Source organism: Eriocheir sinensis, chromosome 66 (assembly GCF_024679095.1).
Source record: "Eriocheir sinensis breed Jianghai 21 chromosome 66, ASM2467909v1, whole genome shotgun sequence".
Lineage (NCBI taxonomy): Eukaryota > Metazoa > Arthropoda > Malacostraca > Decapoda > Varunidae > Eriocheir > Eriocheir sinensis.
Genome location: NC_066574.1, coordinates 2,750,503 through 2,771,818, shown reverse-complemented (window position 1 = coordinate 2,771,818; position 21,316 = coordinate 2,750,503). Strand labels below are relative to the sequence as shown.

General features: G+C 38.4%; 1 protein-coding gene and 1 long non-coding RNA gene across 18 annotated transcripts in view; one reads left to right on the top strand and one right to left on the bottom strand.

Moving 5' to 3' along the window:
• The first annotated feature begins 171 nt into the window (after positions 1 to 171).
• Positions 172 to 19,389, top strand: LOC126987720 (uncharacterized). Its single transcript, XR_007741121.1, has 2 exons — positions 172 to 3,574; positions 17,875 to 19,389. It is a non-coding gene; the product is annotated as an uncharacterized LOC126987720 (long non-coding RNA).
• The window catches only part of LOC126987719 (sodium bicarbonate cotransporter 3-like), a 76,685-nt gene continuing 62,187 nt past the window's right edge, over positions 6,819 to 21,316 (bottom strand). For 4 of the 17 annotated variants that reach the window (XM_050844936.1, XM_050844943.1, XM_050844939.1 and 1 more), the window contains 2 exons: positions 11,117 to 11,265; positions 6,820 to 7,792 (listed from right to left, as the gene is read on the bottom strand). In XM_050844936.1, the coding sequence (XP_050700893.1) occupies positions 11,206 to 11,265 (60 nt within the window). In that variant the 3' untranslated portion in view covers positions 6,820 to 7,792; positions 11,117 to 11,205. Of the gene's footprint in view, positions 7,793 to 11,116; positions 11,266 to 15,321; positions 15,901 to 21,316 lie in introns of those variants that run through there. The other 13 variants (XM_050844946.1, XM_050844956.1, XM_050844953.1 and 10 more) reach the window with 8 other exon arrangements.

Here is a 21,316-nt window from a genome sequence, read left to right as displayed (position 1 = left end):
TTGGGTAATATGGTTTTATATTACTGGGTATATGTGAGTGAGTATTGGAGCAAGAGAGTTGGAAGCAGCAGGATTGAGTGTGCTGAGAGGGAGTGCCAGAACAGGGAGAGATGGAGGCACTTCTGCTGCGGCCACCCCCAGGAGGGTTCTCGTGAGGGAGCAGGGCGTCGGAGATATAGATAGATGGGGTATATTTTTAGGTGTCACAGAAGGGAATAATACACAGAATTTCCTCACCACTGTATTCATCATATCTACATCACTATGTAAGTGTCCATTGCATTATGTAGATGATAGCTGTTACATTCACCGCTGGGGTCAACATAATGACTTCATCCTCTACGTGGATTTGATTATATGTTCTAATGACAGTCATTTCCTCATACTTAATTTATCAAACTTTCCTAGTGACAAGAACATATTGTGGTCTATCTCTATGACTATGAGCTGCCTCTGTATAATGGTACAAGGAGTAGATGTTGACAATTCTTTATACATATAAATATCAAAGCCATGATGGTTGGTACATGATCATCTCCTAATCATGGCAGATACAGTTGCTACATTTTTCAACATACGACTCATACAAATAATTGGTGTAATAAGTATAACAGTGAGTATGATGTAATTATAATGGACCACAGAAACAAATGCAATCAACTTTAACTATTTTTACAAGATCCAGATAATGCTGGAAAAAAATGAATATAAAAATAAGTGACTTTTTGGTCATCAGGTTATAGGAAAGCAAAGAAAGGTCAAACACATTTCTTTACACTCATAACAACACTAGCATCCCTCAACGCTAAATAATTTACAAGTAGAATGGCCGGAAATCTTTCCCTTGAAGGTAACATTAATATACATATAAAATATTTATGTGACTTAGTTTCAGTGGTTATGTGTACCTCTCTGAATGATGCAGGCATGGAAGCAATTGGTTTTCAGTTTCATAATTAAAAAAAGAGTTCAAGCATTTTTGCATCCAATATTGTATCAAACATTTCTTAGCGCCTAATGAGTGCCAACAAGCCAGATTGGACTGTCTCACTCATGTTTCTCTGAGGTGAGTTCCAGTTTTCATAGGTTAGGTATTCATTAATTTTAGAATAGAAAAATAGACGAGCAATTGGCTCTCTGATTTGCATTGTACACGGGGGTTCCTTTTACATGATAAGAACTCTAGAACAAGTGAAGCTCAGATTAGTGCTCTCACCTCAGCTGTGGTGCATCATATAATTCAGGGATTCATTTTGAGGACCTATCAGACCATAAAGTAAAGGTCTTATTAACATGTCAACATCTCATTTACTCTGCTCTAGGGGTCAAAATTGTGTTCTAAAATACTTCATGCATATTTTTGATTCTGATGGAGACAGTGAAGGAAAAAGGGTGAAAAATATAGAAAAGATGAAGATAGGGGGATAGAAAATACCCTGCTGCAATATCTATACCAAACACAAGAAAGCAAAGTTAGAAATAGATGGAGCATTCAAATCGACGTGTAGAATATGGGAGTTAAAATTGAATGAAAGAATGTGTGTTGAGGTGCTAGAGTTAGATAAAAAGATTGAAGGGAATGAGTGATATGGAAAAAAAATATGCTTGTGTGTCAGTAACAAGAGTGGATAGAAGGAAATAGATAGAGCATACAAGTTGAAAAGTGTAGAATATGTGAGTCAAGTTAAATAGTGAATGAAAGAATGATTGATTGATTGCTAGAGTTAGATAAAAAGATTGAAGGGAATGAGTGATAAGGAAAAAAAAGATGCTTGTGTGTCAGTAACAAGAAAGAGTGGATAGAAGGAAATAGATAGAGCATACAAGTTGAGAAGTGTAGAATATGTGAGTCAAGTTAAATGGTGAATGAAAGAATGATTGATTGATTGCTAGAGTTAGATAAAAAGATTGAAGGGATTGAGTGATAAGGAAAAAAAAGATGCTTGTGTGCCAGTAGTTATAAAGGGTGCATAGAAGGAAATAGATGGAGCATACAAGTTGAAAAGTATTGAATATGTGAGTCAAGTTAAATAGTGAATGAAAGAAGGTGCGTTGAGGTACTAGAGTTAGATAAAAAGATTGAAATAGATTGATTGATTGACTGGTAATTTATTGTTGCAAGTAAACAACAAAGAAGAAGGGAGGAGCATGCCATCCCACGTTTTAGATGAGTAATAAGGAAAATAATACATATGTGGCAATACTAATAAGAGGGATCAAAGGAGAAAGTATGATATGAAATACGTAGGCCTAATTTTGCCACAGAAACGTTTTGCAGTGTATAAAAAGAAACAGAGAAAGGCAGATCAAGGGTAAAATTAGAAGAAGGAAAATAAAAAGCTTGAAAAGGAAAGAAAAAGATGAAGGAAAAGAAAACAGTTACATTAATTAACAAAACACAGCTCATTTCCAGAGGTGTTAATAAGATGTATATAGCCATTTAATGTTCTCTCTCTCTCTCTCTCTCTCTCTCTCTCTCTCTCTCTCTCTAAGATTGTAGGGAAAGGTAGGTAACTCTTTAACTTATATATTTTACAACGAAAATAAGTCTTGATATCATTTAAAACGCAGTAGAAACTATATGATCACGAAATTACCCCTCTGATATAGACTCTGGGTTGGAATTGTGTATATGTGCTTCATACTCTATCATCAATTGGGGCGCTCCTGCATGCACCACGGCAAGCAAACGTCAGCTAAATGGCAGAACAAACCCACCCGAAAGCCCCTGATCCAAGAGGAAGGCGAACACCCGTGAATGAAACACAGTATACGGTTTTATAGAAACTTAGAAAGAGTAGACCTCGACCGCCATGACACCTTCTCAGCAGCCACGGTAAGGTCTGAACACATTCTTTACTTGATAATACTGAGATAAAGAGTTACAAAGTGTGGCTATATACTTATTGATATGAGGGTATGAGGGGCTGTTTGAGATGTGGGGCTGTGTGTGTATGGGTGATTGAGGAATGGGGCTGCGCGGGGGATGGTTAAGGAAAGGGACTGCATGGGAGGGAGAAGAAAGGAACGAAAGGAGGACCTAAGAAGCGATACAAAGCGTCACAGGTCAAAAGAAGAAGAAGAAGAAGGGTGAGTTAAGATTCGTTTTAGGTCCGTGCCAGTATCTCATAATCTACTTTATGAAACATCAGTATCTCTTCATACATCTTTTCTACAAACCTTCATCAGTCATGGAAACGCTTTGAAAATCCAATTCAAGGACTTTTATTTTACTCCTGAAAATATGGGATAATGTTTACGAAAGCGCGTCGCCTCCTCTGGCGATGCTGCAGCCGGTGTTACGAGAAATACCTCCTCGCTGAAATAAGTCACATATACATGTGGGGGGGGGCAGCCCCCCCGTTAGTAGGTCGTAAAGTTCGGTTGGAGTAGTTTAAATATGCTCCCCGACCCTAAACCCTCTGCGAGCTATTTTACGGCTGCGGCGGCTGCAGCGTCGCCGCGGCCAGCACCAGAGGAGGCGACGCGCTTTCGTAAACATTATCCCCTATTTTCAAGAGTAAAATAAAAGTCCTTGAATTGGATTTTCAAAGCGTTTCCATGACTGTTGAAGGTTTGTAGAAAAGATATATGAAGAGATACTGATGTTTCATAAAGTAGATTATGAGATACTGGCACGGACCTAAAACGAATCTTTACCGAAGGGTGTAGTGCCTGACCCGCCCGAGTACCTCTGGCCGAGTGGTTAAGGAGTGTCTTTCCCATCTCGCCGGTCGCGGGTTCGATCCCCGGCGCCGGTAAAACCCTTGGTCATTAACTCGAAAAGTAGACATTTGCGACGGAAATGAGGTACAAAATCGTGCAATTCACTACATATAACACCAGAAAACATGAACCACGTGAGAAAATGGTTGGTTGGGTGAAACCGTAAATTGTCCTAACCCTTTCCTGGTCTGGATTAATTTCTCGTGTATTTCGTGACATGCAGAGGTCGTGTGAAGGCATAGTGAAGAGAAATACGAGCCATACTAAGAAAGGACCTAATCTGAACCACACATTTGGCCATTGTTTTGGGGCATGGTTCAATATACTATGGGTTCAGGGTTTTGGTTCTTCTCCAGCACAGGGTTAGGGGACAGTGAGGTGGAGTGAGCACCAAGGCCATGCGAGGCTGGCATAAAAAAACTCCACAGTGATTTAGATAAGTCAGTGGCAGCTTGGGAGTCACAAATGGAAAATGTCAGGTTCTAGAAATTGGAGAGAAGCTGGAAATGTAAAGTGGGGAATGAAAGAATTGGCTAAACAGAAATGGAAAAAGACCTGCACATCACAACTAGGTACACACACACACACACACACACATGCACACTAATATCTGTAGAGATTTCATAACTTATGCATTGTGACGTGTTTATATTAAAAAGATTTTGAATTTGGTTTGAAGTATTAATGGAGTTTACCAAAATCAATCCCTGAATAGTTTTACCACAGATAAGTTCGAGCAGTCTTTTTGATGAACAAGACATGGATCAGTTTGTTCTAGCCTTATGCATATACAAAATATGGTATTTAATGTTATTTTGATGAGAAATTTATACATAAAATCATTTTACAAAAGGTACTGAAACCTGTTATCCTTAACCAGCAAATTTAAGGCTACCAGCAGTTAGAGAAACATCTTCTCCATAGTACAAGTTTTCAATAGGTTTGGTTCACAAATTATTAATGGAATTTATTGAACCTGATTTTCCCTTTATGAACTTTGTTGAACTCCTGGAACATTTCTTACCACTGAAAGCTTGTGTGGCACAGATAACAGTCTGTGGAGACACAGTGAAGTAAAGGTAGATGGTTGACATTTGATATGTAACTATGTACATGTGATATTGCATTTCAATTGAAGGTTGTAAAGTTAAAAGAAGAGGTTTATGAGTAAAGTAATTCAGTACCTTCAACACCTAACTGTATGGAAATGCTTACTTTTGTAGTTAATGTTATTAACTACTAAGCGAATATGTAAAATGTATATAGCCGGGGTGAGTTAAGGAAATAAGATTTCATGTCATATACACTGTACATTATCATTATATACACACTCATCCTCAGTTTATTGATTCACTCATTCATGTCTGTAAGTAAATGCACTGAATTATCTCAAATACCAGGTTTATTGCAAAAGGCAAAGACACTTTGTTCCTCTTTGTATCACATGTATATGAGCAAAGTAAACACAGATTGCTGATGAATTGTGAATTACTTGGGCATTGAGAGCAGAATTTTAATATGAGAACTCGATATGTGAGTTTACCTTTTTGGGGCGGGAGAACTTATGAACTAGGTTTGAGGAACAGTACATGATTGGCTTTTCCAAAAATTATGTTTATACTCTAGAACACTGCATGCTTCAAGCATTAAACTATCTCCATATATAATGCTGCTGATTGTTTTATATATTGCAAGCTTTCCAATCCTGTTTGGTGCACGTCATTGTGCCGTCTAAGGATGAATTGTACATGTAGGAGTATCAGGAACTTATGTTGGTAACCCAAGAAATCAGTGTGTATACTGCAATGCATGCTTGTGCCAAGCGCTTAGGTAACTGTTTGAGTACAGAAGGAAGTTACTCTAGATAAAAAATAAAAAAAATCATGGAATATAGTTTTTGCACTATGTAACAATTTTTATTTGACTATTTCACCTGATATGTAGAGACACTAAGGACATGGAACTAGCTGGAGGTACATCCTTACACTGTCTCTCAGCTATCCAATGTACTCAATGGCAACCTGTAGGAGGCTTAGACAATCAGTAACTGGATGGATCTGATGCCCACCTTAGTACCTAGAAAGTGAATGTTTGTGATAAAGATTCACTATATGTATGTAGCTATATATAACATTGTTGAAAAAGTATGTGCATACAACTCTATTGGAGGAATTACATAGCCCGGGTATCTGGTGTGTCGAGAACGGTCGAGCGAAGTTTTAGGACTTTGTGAAAGTACTTTTGATGTTAGTTTCTAGTTATTTCTGCCCTTGTACCAGACTGGAGGAAGCTTGGTAATCGTCAGTAAGAAAAATAATTAATGTACGTAGTTAAATACGAGACAATAATAGTGTTACTAGAGATGCAAGAATCTTTTGCCCTGTTGCCCAAGATCCTACCTATGCTAATTTTTTGCAAGGGGCACAGCAGACATGCAGTTGCTATAAAACTAAAAAAGAAAAAAAAGAAAATTGACTGAAGCAACTATTAAGTATTGGCGGATATGTCTGTCATGAATGCTACTTGGCAATACTATCTTCCCATAAGGAGTAATGGATATAGTACTTGTTTTCACAGATTTAACGATAAGTGATATTTCTGTTGTTGGAATAGTAGTGGTACAAGTAGGTCTTCAGTGCAGCAATTCTAAGTAATCTAACTAGAGGGAGGGAAGGTGCATCTAGCAGTGCTCCTAGAGGGCTGATTCTGTGCCATCACAATACTTTTACCGTCCAGGTCAAACTGTTTCTCATCTCTGTTTTATATCTGATGGAAAATCAATGAGAAGGATTTATTGAGATTGTCAAAGCATTTCACGTCTGTTTGGCCAAGCAACACATGGGAGTTACTGACACCACAGATGTGAAGGTAACTATAGTCTTCCAAATATGTCGAGGCTGGTCTGGCGTAGGCTCCCGCGGGTCCTTTCCTCCCCTCTGGTCTGCCACACAGTCCCAACACCTATCTCTTCATCTCATATGTAAGCTATAGGTAACATATGAGAGGAAAAAATAGGTGTTGGGACTGTGTGGCAGAGCAGAGGGGAAAAATTGACCCGCGGGAGCCAACGCCCAAACGGACTCGACAATTTGGTTTCACTATAAGGTGGTATGTTGTTTTCTCCTAGCAGCAAGATCCTCTTTTAGAGGCACACTTAACCCCTTGACTGCAGATTTCCTACAAGAAGACATCACCAAGCTACAGGAATGGAACAAAAAGTGGCTGCTACAATTCAGTTAAGAAAAATCTAAAGTCCTGCACCTTGGGAGGGGAAATCCAGCATATCAATATCACATGGGAAACACACTACTATCCACCACAGAGGCAGAGAAAGACCTGGAATATATGTTACCAGGCTACCAGTGAAGGCAAAATCTGTGCTAATCACAGCGGACGAGTTAAAAGCTTTGACTCCATGCAGATATTTGAGTGTTCTTAGTCTTTTTTTTGTTTTTGTCACTATTGTTTAGAATTGCTGTTGGATGTGTCAGTATCATAAACAAATGTAAGGAATACAACCAGGTACTTGCTCACTCATCTATCTGCCAACTTATTTTTGTGGGATATGTACCTCAAGCAATATTCCATGCTTGCTAATTTGCTTAAAACACAGAACTATTATCAGTAAGCATTAAAGTGAGTCAGTTTCTGTATGAAGACTTAAATGATTATTCATCTGCATTGTTATCTGGATTGTCCTGCAAAAAAAAGAAGCTAAGTACAACTATATGTTTCATCCAGCATTACCAAGTTTTCTCCAAGTCTGTGCATTTAAAGATCACTGCACCTTTCTAAATAGTTCAAACCAAGAGACGAATTAACGAAATATAGCGTACAATTAATACAATCCCATGTGAACTCTTATTTAGAGAGAGAAAAATGCAGTGTACAGATAGGGCTGAATAGAGAGCAAGCTTTTGGAGAGGTGGGAAGCGTGCTGCCGTACCCTGGACCATACATAGCTTAAGGGTTATGCATGCTGATGAGGTGAGAGCTTGAGGCGTCTTGGTGGTGGTGGCAGTGAGGACTAAACCCACCACTGGTCACGTGTCCCGGGGATCGCCACCTGCAACACAGTAAGGCACTTCAGTCATGGCTCACTCTGACAATATCGTTGCTTGAATTTTGTCTAAAAGAATGTACAAAGTAATGATCCTTTTGCATCTTTTCTGCATCATAAATGAATACTTGATTAGATATAAAAGTCAGCTCCCTATATTTTAACCTTTTTTTCCTTATATTGCTCTAAGAGGTTATGTTCACTAGTATCAGCAGTTATAGTACTAAGCCATCCTGCGGGACTTCTAGCATGAGACTAATTCACGGCTAAAAGCAGAGGCGGGGAGGAAGAAGGGTTCACTCGGCCTGGATCTTGTAAAATTTGGATCTTTGAGTTGGATTGCTGCAGAATGTGGGAATGGGTTAAGTGTAATTTATTAGGGTGGATGGAATATGTTTTAAGAATGCGGATTGATGTGATGGCAGTGTACGAGAGTTGAGTTAAAATAGAGAAGGGGGAGTTTCAGGGTTTGATAGGTCTGTATGTTATGAAATACTGCAGAATATGGATGGGTAAAGTATAAGTCAGTAAGTTGTTGGGATATGTTTTGAGAATACAGAATGATGATATGATGACAGTGTACGAGTGAGTTAAATTGGAGGAGTTTCAGGGTTGATAGGTGTGTATGTTATGAAATTTGGGTCATTGAGGATTACTGCAGAATGTGGAATGGGTAAAGTATAAGTCAGTAAGTTGTTGGAATATGTTTTGAGAATACAGAATGATGATATGATGACAGTGTATGAGTGAGTTAAATTGGAGGAGTTTCAGAGTTCGATAGGTCTGTATCCTGTGAAATTTGCGTCATTGAGGATTACTGCAGAATGTGGAATGGGTAAAGTATAAGTCAGTAAGTTGTTGGAATATGTTTTGAGAATACAGAATGATGATATGATGACAGTGTATGAGTGAGTTAAATTGGAGGAGTTTCAGGGTTCGATAGGTCTGTGAGGATTACTGTAGAATAGAGAAATGGGTAAAGTGTAGGTCATTAAGTTGTTGGGATATGTTTTGACAATGTGGAATGATGATATGATGACGGTGTATGGAGTGAGGAGTGGCAGTTAGACTAGTGACAATAGAAAGCCTTTTGTGCCTGAAGCTGCTGTAAAATACTTAAGACTCTATATAATGCAGTGGTAATCTATATCAACAAAAGGAAAAGCTTGCAACTTGAGCGTGGCAAACAAGGTCAGATTTGCAGTGCATTGCTACCATTGGCTGGCTACATCAGTTAGATCATGGTGTAGGAGGTCACAGGGTTACTAATGTCCTGACCTGTATTATTCTGTATATGTGGGATGACTGCTGTACCCAAGTTAGAGGCATATGTTGGAGCACAACAATACATTATGAGTCCCTCCACTGATCCTCCTCTTCCACCACTCCATCCAGCAAGCCTCCTCCTATTCATCAGTCACCATACCACACCCATGAGTCCATCCACTAACCCTCCCACTGTCTACCAGCCACTCCACCCAGCCTTCCACCATCCCTTTCCTATCTGCCACTTCATCCACCAAGCTTCTCCCATTTTCCAGTTGCCCCACCAACCTTCCCTTGCCACCAATCCACCCACAAACCCTCCCATCTCCAGAAATCCCTCCACCAGCTCCACCCAAACCACCAGCCTCCCTCACCAAGCCTCTCTATCCACCAGTCCACCCACCAAGCCTCCCCTAGTAACCACTCCATCCACCAACCTTATTATAGATTAATATTAGCATGGTTACCAAATTGTCATGGGTTTTGCTTCTCATGCCTACCTCTCCTACAATTTTTCAATATGGCCTGCGGGGTCTGCCTGTATTAAGCTGTAATACATTAGGTACAGATTTATTGCAGGGATTTAATGGACGGAGGTAGACGAAAAAGTTACAGTGCACGGCTGTTCCCTGATATTTGTTTATTCAGAGTTGTTGGGCATGGCAAAAATTATACTGATGGACCCTGTGAATGTGAGTTGTGCATTACAGTACAATGCAGTACACTTCTTGATGATTGTATTATTTATCGGTGTTTTTTGAGGCCAGTAATGAGTTTTAGGGCGTTTTTTGCATCTTGTATGACTCTAGGTGTGCACTTTGTGTTGACAGATTACTTGTGGGTGACTCAAAGTTCCAGTGATTGTCTTTGTCCCCTGGGCCCGTGACCCCACGAGTGATGGGGCAACTTTTTTATTGGAATGGTGAGGTCTGTTATTTCTCATGGAGTTGTAGGGCCCAATTTTTATGTTTATTACTATCTAGTTTTTTTAAATACATTTCATCCTTTAGAAAAGTAGCATCTAAGTAATAGTCATCTCCCTTAACTTGGCTCTGAGATTTGTTTTAAAAGTTCACCTGTTAACAAAGTAATATCAAGAGGTTCTCTGTTGTCATTGTGATGCAGTTCAGTACAGGAGACTGGAATTGTTAAAATCAGTCAGCTGGCGGTTTCATCATGGTAATACTGCGGCCAACTCTTTGCTACTGATACGAGATTTCTGGCCCAGGCACAGAATTCTTCAGGTTCACCAGGCTTCCTGCTCTCCAGACATGGTGGCTCCCTGGGATTTCTGGCTTCTTGCCAAGCTGAGCGTGCCACTACAAGCCCCATTTTGACCAGTAATTGTAAGGGTTGTTGGCTTACCCATCTGCCTTGTGAGTGGCTGGTGGGCTGTTGTGTGGCATTTTCCCTTTAATAACCAGTGGTTGTAAGGGGTGTTGGCTCACCCACCTGGATTGTGATTGGCTGGCATGCTGGTGTCATAGCTTTGCCTCTGTAACCTGTGGCTCTAAGGGTTGGCTTGCCCTGGCCACCCACTCACTCCCTTGCAGGCTTCAGAACAACCATTATACCAAATGCCTCATTAACTCTTTTATGGCAAGTTTTATGCCACTCATATCAAGTTGATCAAGTCTTTTTTCATGGAATAAAAAAGTGTTAAGAGGGCTTCAAATGGAATATCACAGAAAATTCTGGGGGTGGGGCACCAATGAACCTTTTATACTACATGTGTTTCAGTGTCATGCACAGGATTCTGTCACTGATAACAGCATTTTTCTAGCACCAATTAGATTTTGGTAGAGACCATGATATATTAGAACTTTTTTTTTAAACACTATGATAGTCTTATTTTTTCTACAGGTTTGTTTCCTGTTGTGTATGTATAGAAGCTGAGTTCTGACACCAAGTGCCGATCCCTTCTTAGTCCCGTTGTTGAGCACTGAGGGCTGAGAGTTAAGTCACATACAAGAAGTCATTGTTCCTCATGACAGTGGACACATGTATTTACGAGGATACGGAATTTAATTTATTGAATTCACACTGGCATTTAGTAATACTTACATTCTCTTTTTTAACTGTAAGCATTTCTCGGGCACTATACACTTTCCAATTACAAAAAAGTTTGTAGGGACACTGGATGTCACTGATGGTTACACTGATGTCTCAGCACTCACAATTGAACCCTTCTTTTGGTGCTGTGGCTCCTCAATCTGAAACAAAACCCCTTTTTAATACATTAATACTTGGCAGAAACATTTAGGGAAGAGGTGGTAGGAGGTGTTACTCATGACAAGGTTAGTGTCCAACATCCAGGGAACATTTACAGGGTACAGTGGAGAAAGCAAGCAAGCATTTTCCTGATATATCTTAGCTTTGGCTTCTTTCAGGATTATTTTTTCCATTATTTGCTAGAGGTCATCCAGGAAGCTGAACATTGAGGAAGTATAGGCCAAAAGTTGTTTCTAATTGTGTGTTTGTTTCCCTAAATTAACTTACTCTAACATTGGTTTCAGAATAAAAATAATTGATTCCGTGTTTGCCCTCTGTACCAGTGTAAGGCCGTGAGGAGGCACAGGAGAGTATCCATTCCTGGTAAACATTTTTCTGAAGATACCTTGAACACTTTGTCTTCACTTGCTTTGTGTTATTTCCAACAATTATCATGCACTTGTCACATCTTGTCGACTGTTGTCTTGGTAATATTAGTATACAACACTACTTTATTTTCTCAGAAAAGGAAAAATTACAGATAGCATGTGGTGCCTGTTTCAATAGGTAATAATTAGCAAGATTTTTGTTTGAATCTGTCCATAAAAAGTTCCCAAAATAATTTATCATAATTTCCATTTATAATTTGTTAAAAATTCGGTTGAACAATCCATGAGTGTTTATTCATCTGAGTAATGTAAAATACAATCAGCCCTCTTCCAATATGGTTTTTGCTACTGCAAAGTTCACTGTTGGTGAACTCTTCAGTTATATCGTGATAACTGTTGACCAGTGGCCAGCCGCAACATCTACATTTACCCGGGTGCCCGGCCCCCACAGGTCATGTCAGACCCTCAGCAGGATCCGGATGTCTGTGGGCTCTGCCTTCTCCTTCACTGAATAAGTTAGAATATGGAGCTATTTCTGGCTAACAATGCTTGGACTCTTTCAAAATATGGAGACTTCACAGGAAGTGTCTGAGCACATCAGACTACAATTTGACTGCCCTCATATTGTTAATGAGATAACACATTGCCATGTTGTTGGTTGCATAGTTATCGTCATCTTGTTGTTGATGTTTTAGTGACTCAGTAACTAGTAATGACGTGATAACAAGTTCTCAGGATCTGGCTCATGATTGGCTTGTGCATATAATTGCCATTTGGGGTGAGAGTCAGTCTTCTTGCTTGTTAAGCAAGGGTGAATGGCAGCTGTGCTGTGGGCCTTTTTTTATAAAGTATGAGGTTGTGCTGCATGGTGGGCTGCAGTATTAGATCATGAAGTGGCATTTCACCTTATAGATCTCTTGTGAGCCAGCAAGAAGACTTCAGTGAGTGGAAAAGTTTGAGAAAACTGGTGACTTGTCCCTCTCACTGCACGGCACATGCTGGGCGAGTGCTCCAGTCTGGGACCTGTGAGAGCGGTGCCTCTCCTGGTGTCTGGGTGGGGATCAGAGTTTCTCTCTCCCTGGTGCTGAGGGAGAAGGCACTCTCCCTAGGACCTGATGTCACTGGGTACCTTCAGGAGGTTGGAGTCTTCCATCTCCTGTGGACTTGTTTATAAGGGTTGGTCTAACCCAACATTGCTTATTTTATTGCAGTTTTATTATGTTTTATGAATAATATGATGCCCCTCAGTTTTATTTATATTATTTGTGTAGTCAGCCTTTATAAATAGACAGTTTGGTGCTGCATGACAGTGGCAGTGAAGAAAATGCATGAGATAAAGTTGGATGTAGCTGAGACGAAAATACTTGGATGGATGTTTACAGCAACAAAAATGAATAAAATCAGGAATGAAAGAGTAAGAGGAACAATGAAGGTTGTGGAGGTATCGAAGAAGGTACAGGAAGAGATGGGAGTGGTTTGTCCACATGGTGAGAGGAGACATGTAGGGAGAGGAGTGATTGGGGGGAGGTGCAGGGCAGGAGGAGAGGAAGACCAAAGTGAAAGTGGAGCTCTGCCATATTTTCCTTTTTCATATCACTCGCCGCCTTGCTACTAACATTCTCATTGTTGTCTGTGTTTCTTCGTCTGTCCATTGCCAAAATATCTAAAAAGACTGACGTATAGTCATCACACACACATTAGAATGTCATTAGGTGAATATCTCAAACCAGTCAACTTTTGAGAAAACCATGATAAGAATTGACTTAATGATGGCAAGTTGTTAATAAAAACAGGCCAACATAAAGACTGTAGAACTGTTACATGACTGGATTTTGTCCCCACATCTGCATCATTCACAGAGTTCTGAATTCGTCATCTCTCCACACATTCGCTCACATGACCTTGCTGTTCTGTGATCTGGTAAAACCTCTAACTTGGCACACTTGGGGCAGAGGCCTTGCCAACTGAAGTGAATTGCTGACTTGTGAGTGACTTTCCCCCTCAAATAAATAGTAAAAGAAATAAAAGTACTTACCATGTTTCCATATAAGAATAGTTGTAATCCAAGCAAGGGCCATTTGCTAGGGTATGGAGGTGAGCCAAGCAATACAATACCAATGCAATACTTTAAGAATGAGACCCCTTTTTGTCTTGTAAATGCCTCTTTTCTCTTTTTCCTCGACATATAAATAGTAAAATTACAAGAAATGAGCACAAGTATTCAAGCAAAATGATTTTACATGAAATGATATTAAGTGAGAACCTCCTGTGTCCTTTTTTTCAATTAAAGTGTAGCTACTTTGCATAAAAATATCTCAAAGTGAGGTTTTGAAGTGTTTCAACTCAACCATTTGAACCTCAAACCTTTGAAAGTTATCCATGTAAAGATTAGAAGCTGCTCCCCTCAATTATTCAGTATCTCTTGTAACTTTTCTTATCCCTACTCACAGTTTCCCATTTTCATTCCATCCCAGAAGCTCCATTATGGTTCTAGGCATTTATCCCTCCAAATGTTTGGTCATAATATCCTGTAATTCCTCTGATCCAGATATTGATTCTCTAAAAGCCATTATGATTTTTTGTTGTTGTTGTTACAAATTACATTTTTCTTCTTCCTTCCTTCCAAGACTTGGTTGGGCTTAGCAAGATGTTCTTGCTGTCAGGTACTTGCTAAGATTCTGTGAAGTTCACTGAACCAGTGTTGCCTCTTGTGTTCCCTTTGAAACCATCCCTTGATCAAACTTGGGATTCTTTCATCATGCATTTAAGTGATGATAATTGAAGGTGGGATTGATTCTCCCAAGTGTCATACGGTATGCCTTCATTATATATATATATATATATATATATATATATATATATATATATATATATATATATATATATATATATATATATATATATATATATATATATATATATATATATATATTGTGTGTGTGTGTGTGTGTGTGGTTGTGTAGTGGTCAGTGGTTTTCTTTGCTTGGTGCTGTTTGCTTCGGACACTTGGTGAAATAATAACACACACTCTTTCTGGTGTAAAGGTGCAACTAAGAAAAAAATGTTTAACAATGGAGAAATTTATTCAGATTTGCTTGATGTGTACATGGAATATAATTATTCATCTAATGCATTTATAATGCAGTGAGAATTCAGTTAGTGCAAGAACTCTCAAAGAGTGCAGGACAGACAAACATAAGATAGAATTACTTAAACTTAGGAAACCAGCAAAAAAAATCAATAATAATAATATTGCAGTCAACTAAGTATGTGTTGAAAAGTCTTGTTTATTTGTATGTGTTGCCTAAGAATGTGTGTGTTTGTGTGTGTGTATTTTCTAGTTGTGTTTATCGCATTGCAATATACAGGAAATGAGCCAAGCTTGTGGGATCACAACTCTGGGTCTTAATTGATGAAATGAATCCTCAAACTCATATAAGTTTTTGAATTTGACAATCTCTTTGTCAAGACGTTACATTGCTCTTTGTGTCTGCATGGAAAACAGTATTTCTCAATGTGTTTTGGTGTCTTGTCTCTTTCAGTTTCATGTCATGTCTCCTAGTTGCTCCATCCCACACAAAAAGATCTCTATTGATTCTGTCTATGTGACTCAGATATTGAATCAGGCTACATGGTATATTAAGAGAGCAACTTATAGTGGTGTCTAGGTATGCCTTTTTTCAAGGCAGTATCCTACTCTGATTATTCTACTCTAGCTCTTGCTGCATCTGCTGTTCTTAAGGACATGCCTTATTTTACTGTATCATTGATATACTGCCACACCAGCATGATTTGTTGCAGTTAAACAGTGAGAGAAGCCGTGGCAAGTCTGATGCCTGCATCATGAAGATGGCTGTAGACAGTCACTACCAAGATCCATTTAGATGCTTACTTTCATAAAAAAATCCATTATTCAATTAATATACAAACTTGGCATCTATTTAAAATTGCCGTTATTGTTGAAAATGATATTTTGGAAATAGTTATTGGCAAGATAACACTGTATACATTTTTGAAGTGTTTTGTGTAACAGCTGTTTAATGAGGGAAAGGTTTCACATTCTCCAGCAAGCCAATGTCGACAAAATTAAATTTCTGAATTTGGAGTAAATTCTATAAAACCTTCCTGATGAAGTTGACTACTGCTCAGGGTTATCTGTGGACCTTGGTCTCAGTGAGAGCTTGGGAGACGGTCCACAGCTTACCCAGCTGTTCATTCTCCCTTGTGGGCTGGCTGTATATTTGGCACCTGGGGAGACACGGCAAAAATAAACTTGTAAACTAGATGCTATAGGCATTCCTGTGTCCTAGACTGACTGCCAGCACTTACACCCTTAGAAAACCAGATAATTGACAGACCACATGTCCAAAATTTTTACCCTGCATCAGTCTTGCATTTAAATTTTTCAAGATCAGGGAAATATGTCTTCCACTGGAACATAAGGCACTTCAGGAGCCCCTTCAGCAATAGTCAATTATTCTGTATCTACCATACTCTTAAAGTATTATGGCTGGGAGTTTATATTAACCAAAAAATGCCTTGGACACTTTCAACAATGCAAAACGTTTCTTTAGTGTAGACAAAAAAAATAATGACTACTATATTCTTTTTGAGGGGCTTTAGACAGCCACAGAGTGGCAGCAATAGACATGTTGCCTATATAAAATAGCATCATGCTAAGTTGTTTTGGATATTCCATAAATTAATTGAATCAGATAGCTTGAAGTGTATATAATTGTCTTTATTGCAATCCCTCAAAAGTTGATCATACTTGCTGTTCTCATGTCTAATTGATGTTTTCATGCTCATGCTGCATATATATTGCCTTTGTATAGTAAGACCATCATGTCATGCAGGTACATCTCACTTTCCTTGTAATAACACCATCTCAACTTTGGCTATGTACTTTTCTTTTACACCGAGTTTACTTTTTACACGTGACAGTCACCCTCTTAGAATGGATCTACAGTGCTCATTCACATGTTGCTTGTAATAAATAAACATGCTGCAGAATTCAGATTGATGTGTGGGACCTGAACAACAGATAAGAAAAATACTACTGGCTCCAGATAGGGACATAGTTTTTTGGCTTAGATTTTCCCACATAAATTTGTATCAGTGTGGAACTTCAATGCTAATAAGAAATCAGCCTTTAGGATACTTTTACCATTTCAGTATTGCTGTCTTTTCTGGCTCACTACTGAATAACTAATGAAGAGTATTAGCTAAGGGGCGTGTCGCTTCACTCACCCACTGCCTCCACCCCAACAAGCCATCCAAGTGATCTCCCACACAGTTACCCTTCCCATTCTAAGCCACTCTTGGCAGGATCCATTAACTTGCCCCAGCCATGAGTTACATGGGCGTCCTTTTGGCCTACTCAACTCAGGGTTGTCTTGTACAGAAGCAACCCTATAAGTAGGGCCGCCGTCTTGGAGGCGTGCCAAGTGCCCATATAGCCAGAGTTGGTGTTCATGAACTAAGGTGGTAACAGGCCTCCATTCAGTTTCATGAAGTAGTCACTGGTTTGGCATGAAGTCACTCCAGCAATACCCCATGACCCTGTGAAGGCACTTGTTACCAAGAACATTGACATGCCTCTCCAAGTCACTATTCATTATCCATGTCTCACAGTCATACAGTAAGACAGGGAGCACAAGTGACTGATACAAATCTTTGTAATTTTAAGTTAGCTTCCTGAAAAGCTTCGGCTTAAAAGGGCTGATTATGTATTATAATACTTTCATAAGGTAAATTTTGAAATGTTATCATGATCATAAATAAATGTTTCAAATGCTACATGTTGATATTGCCATACACTCATGTTGAGTGAGTCCATAATACTGTGGGGCAAGCCAGTCTGCTGCCGTGTAGGGCTGTGTTGACCCAGCAGGGTTGGTGAAGAATTGCCCGGGTAGTGTTAATGGAAAGTTACGCAGAAGAGCATTCAAAACTCTGTGTACTCAAGCCTACCAGACAATAACTTGTTATCTCGTGGTGTTGTGCAGTTTGCTCTTAATATCATATGACCAGTTTTTGACTAAATCTGATCTAAAGCTCCTTCAACACTAATTGCTGTTTTAAGAACTCAAAATGCAGCAAATGTGAGTGAATACTGTAGAAACTTTTGAATTATAGACGGTGGTGATGTACTGCATGTTTATTATTATTATTACTATTGTTTATTATTATTATTATATTGTTATTACTGTTATTTTCCAGCAGAGGAAGCAGATGAGGACAAGAAACAAGAAAAAGTCTGCAGCAGAACAGCTCACGAAGAGTGTACATAAGGTAGTGTCCTGAATATCTTCCGTCAGGGTATGTAGTGTCATTGCTATCTTTCCAAAGTGTGGACCACCTCTATATTTTCCACAATACTAGAGTAAAAGATTATCGTTAAAGATTGCTTATCATATGTCTTGATTTGGATTATTTTCCTGGTTATAAATTGAGTGATCATAGATGACGGGAGGTGGTTTTAGAAAGGATACATTACTGGATGTATCATAAAAATCAGGAAAACCAATTCACTTTAAAACAAAACCAAGAAAAAAAACTTACAACGAAAAACAAAACAAAAAAACGAAGGTTATTTGTAGTAATTAATGTGTTAGGAGTGTGGGGGAGCACTGAGCAGCAGCACCATGCAAGACTCATCACATTTTTATCACAGTCACATTTAATAACTTATGATTGATGCCACAAAAAATATGAAACATTTTAGTCTAACCCAAAGCTTGAATTAACCCGGTAGCTGCGGGGTCATGTTTCTTAGGTTAGGTTAGGTGAGGTGAGGTTAAAGGTCCCTCTCAGCAAAATAATGAGAAAGAATCATCACTCACGCAAACCATTTCATAATTATATATCAACGCATTTGTGATCAGTTTATGCATCATCTATCTTGGGAGGTTTATATCGTGGCAGAAATTTGGCCCATCGCGTCGCTGCTTCCGGGTTAAAAGCTAACTGAAGTATCATTATCACAAGTCACTTACATACATTGATTCTGCTTCTCCCCTTCATTTTTTTTGTTAGTTTTATAATCTCAGTGCAATCGTTAGTCACAGTAGTTGCAGCAGCTGTCACACTCATGCCACTCACTTTAACTAAACTCATGGCCAATAACACTTGACTTGGCCGTGCATCTATGCCACCCACAACACATAATGCCAGTGTCGTTTATACTGAGCTTGAGTCACAGCTATAACATTATTAGACATAGTGGAGCAAAGGGGAGGCACAAACTGATAAAATATGGTGTGTCTGTATGTGCCATGGTGTGTGTGTGTGTATGTGCCATGGTGTGTGTGTGTGTATGTGTGTGTTTACCTAATTGTAGCTTTACAGGGCCTGGGTTTACACTCATGTGGTCCCGTCTCTGTATCTATATTTGTCCAGCTTTTCCTTAAAGTTTTGCACACACTTCACTGATACAACAACCTCACTTAGTCTGTTCCAAACCTCTATATTTCTTTGTCTCAAGCATCTTCCTTTCCTCAATTTTTTACTGTGTCCTCATGTGCTCCTGGTGTTTATTCCTTCTTTAAGTAGTAACTCCTCATTATCTACATCTTCCATTTTGCTCAATAATTTATAAATTAGTATTAGGTCTCCCCATTCTCTTCTTTGTTCCAGTGTTGGTAGGTCCATTTCCTTTAATCTTTCTTCATATGTCAATCCCTCCAGTTCTGAATCTATTTTTGTTGCCATTCTTTGTATTCTTCCTATTTTTTTTGTGTGTTTCTTCTTGTGGGGAGACCACACCGCCTCCGCATATTCCAATTTTGATCTAATCACAGTGGTTATTAACTTTTTCATCATATCCTTATCCATGTAGTGGAATGCTCACCATTTTCTATGTATCACCGAATATCCTATTTACATGACTCTCAGGCTGTAGATTATCTTGTATTGTCACTCCCAGATCTCTCTCTTCTTGAACTTTCTTTAATATTTCTCCATCTCCCATTTTATATGTCCATTTTGGTCTCCCTTCACTCTTTCCCATTTTCATTGCATGACTTTTCTTCACATTGAATTCCATCTCCCATTTAATACTCCATTTCCAAATCTTGTTCAGGTTACTAAGGCATTGACGGGCATTTCCACTCGCTTACAGTGATGATAAACACTTTAATTTGCAATAATAATAATGATAACATTAATAATAATAATGTAAATATAATAAAAATAATAATAACAATTTCAAGTAGACCTCATGACTAATCATGACTTACCACTTGTGTGTAGTTCAAGAAAGTGGTCTAGGCATTGATAACTCTGGTGATGGTAAAAAATGCCTGGTGTCAGCAATGAGGCTGGAAGTATAAATGCCATACCTTCCCCATGGTCACCCCACCTTGCTTGGTTGCCAAGAGAAAATACTGTCACCACAACTTAGCATCAGCCCAATGGTTACCGTAATACTGGCTCCTGGAACACAGTGCAGCGCTATGCATGTGGGCGAGACCACTTGCCGCCTAGCAAAGAGTCGGCCTCTTTCATCGCAGAGCTCTTGCTGGCTCATGTGCCATGGTGGCTCGCTGATACGTGCAGGTGAAAACAATTTTATATAGGAGAAATTTTTGGAAGTGTTACCCATTCGTGCAATTATGGATTTTGTATTCATGTATATATATATATATATATATATATATATATATATATATATATATATATATATATATATATATATATATATATATATATATATATATATATATATATATATATATATATATATATATATATATATATATATATATATATATATATATATATATATATATATATATATATATATATATATATATATATATATATATATATATATATATATATATATATATATATATATATATATATATATATATATATATATATATATATATATATATATATATATATATATATATATATATATATATATATATATATATATATATATATATGCAATGCTTTCACAATATTCATGTAATTGGTGCCAAAAATTTGTTCAAAAGCTGCTAATGTGGCAAATGGAAAGGTAATAACTTATGGGAAAGTAGTAGGGGAGAAAGTTTCAAACTGATTTTTCACCAAAATTTACTTTGATTTTCATCTTTCTCCCAAACTCTGTACTCTTGTTTTTGCATTTTTTGTGACACCATAAGAGCGCTCTGATGGTCCACCACCACCACCACCACTGTTTCCCCTGCAGCTGAGGCTGACATGTAATCAAAAGCATTCAGCAAGGTGTGAAAATATTGTTCAAAAGAAGAACTGCCTGTTAGAGAACAGAAAATGAGGACAAGGGAAAAGGTGTGCAGGCATGGAGGACAGAAGCTGAGCATCAGGTTGTAATGACTGAGTCTAATTTTGCCATTCCTGCATGTGGTTCTTACTTTTCTTGCTTGGATAACTATGTACACCAAGGAGACATTTTTCAGGAAAGAGTAGTTTTGTCTTCTTAAGTAGGTACTAAGAGATATTGCAACAAGTTTTCAGTCATCTCTGTATTCTCTGTGATCTTTTAAACCATTCCTACTCAAACAGAATTAAAATAATGTCCTGCTTTGCAGTGAGCAACCAGTCAACACAGAAGGTAGTGCATAGGATACTTTTGTGTATCTCAAGATAGCAATAAGTGGTGGTTTCAAACTTATTTTGGGGTCTCAAGTGC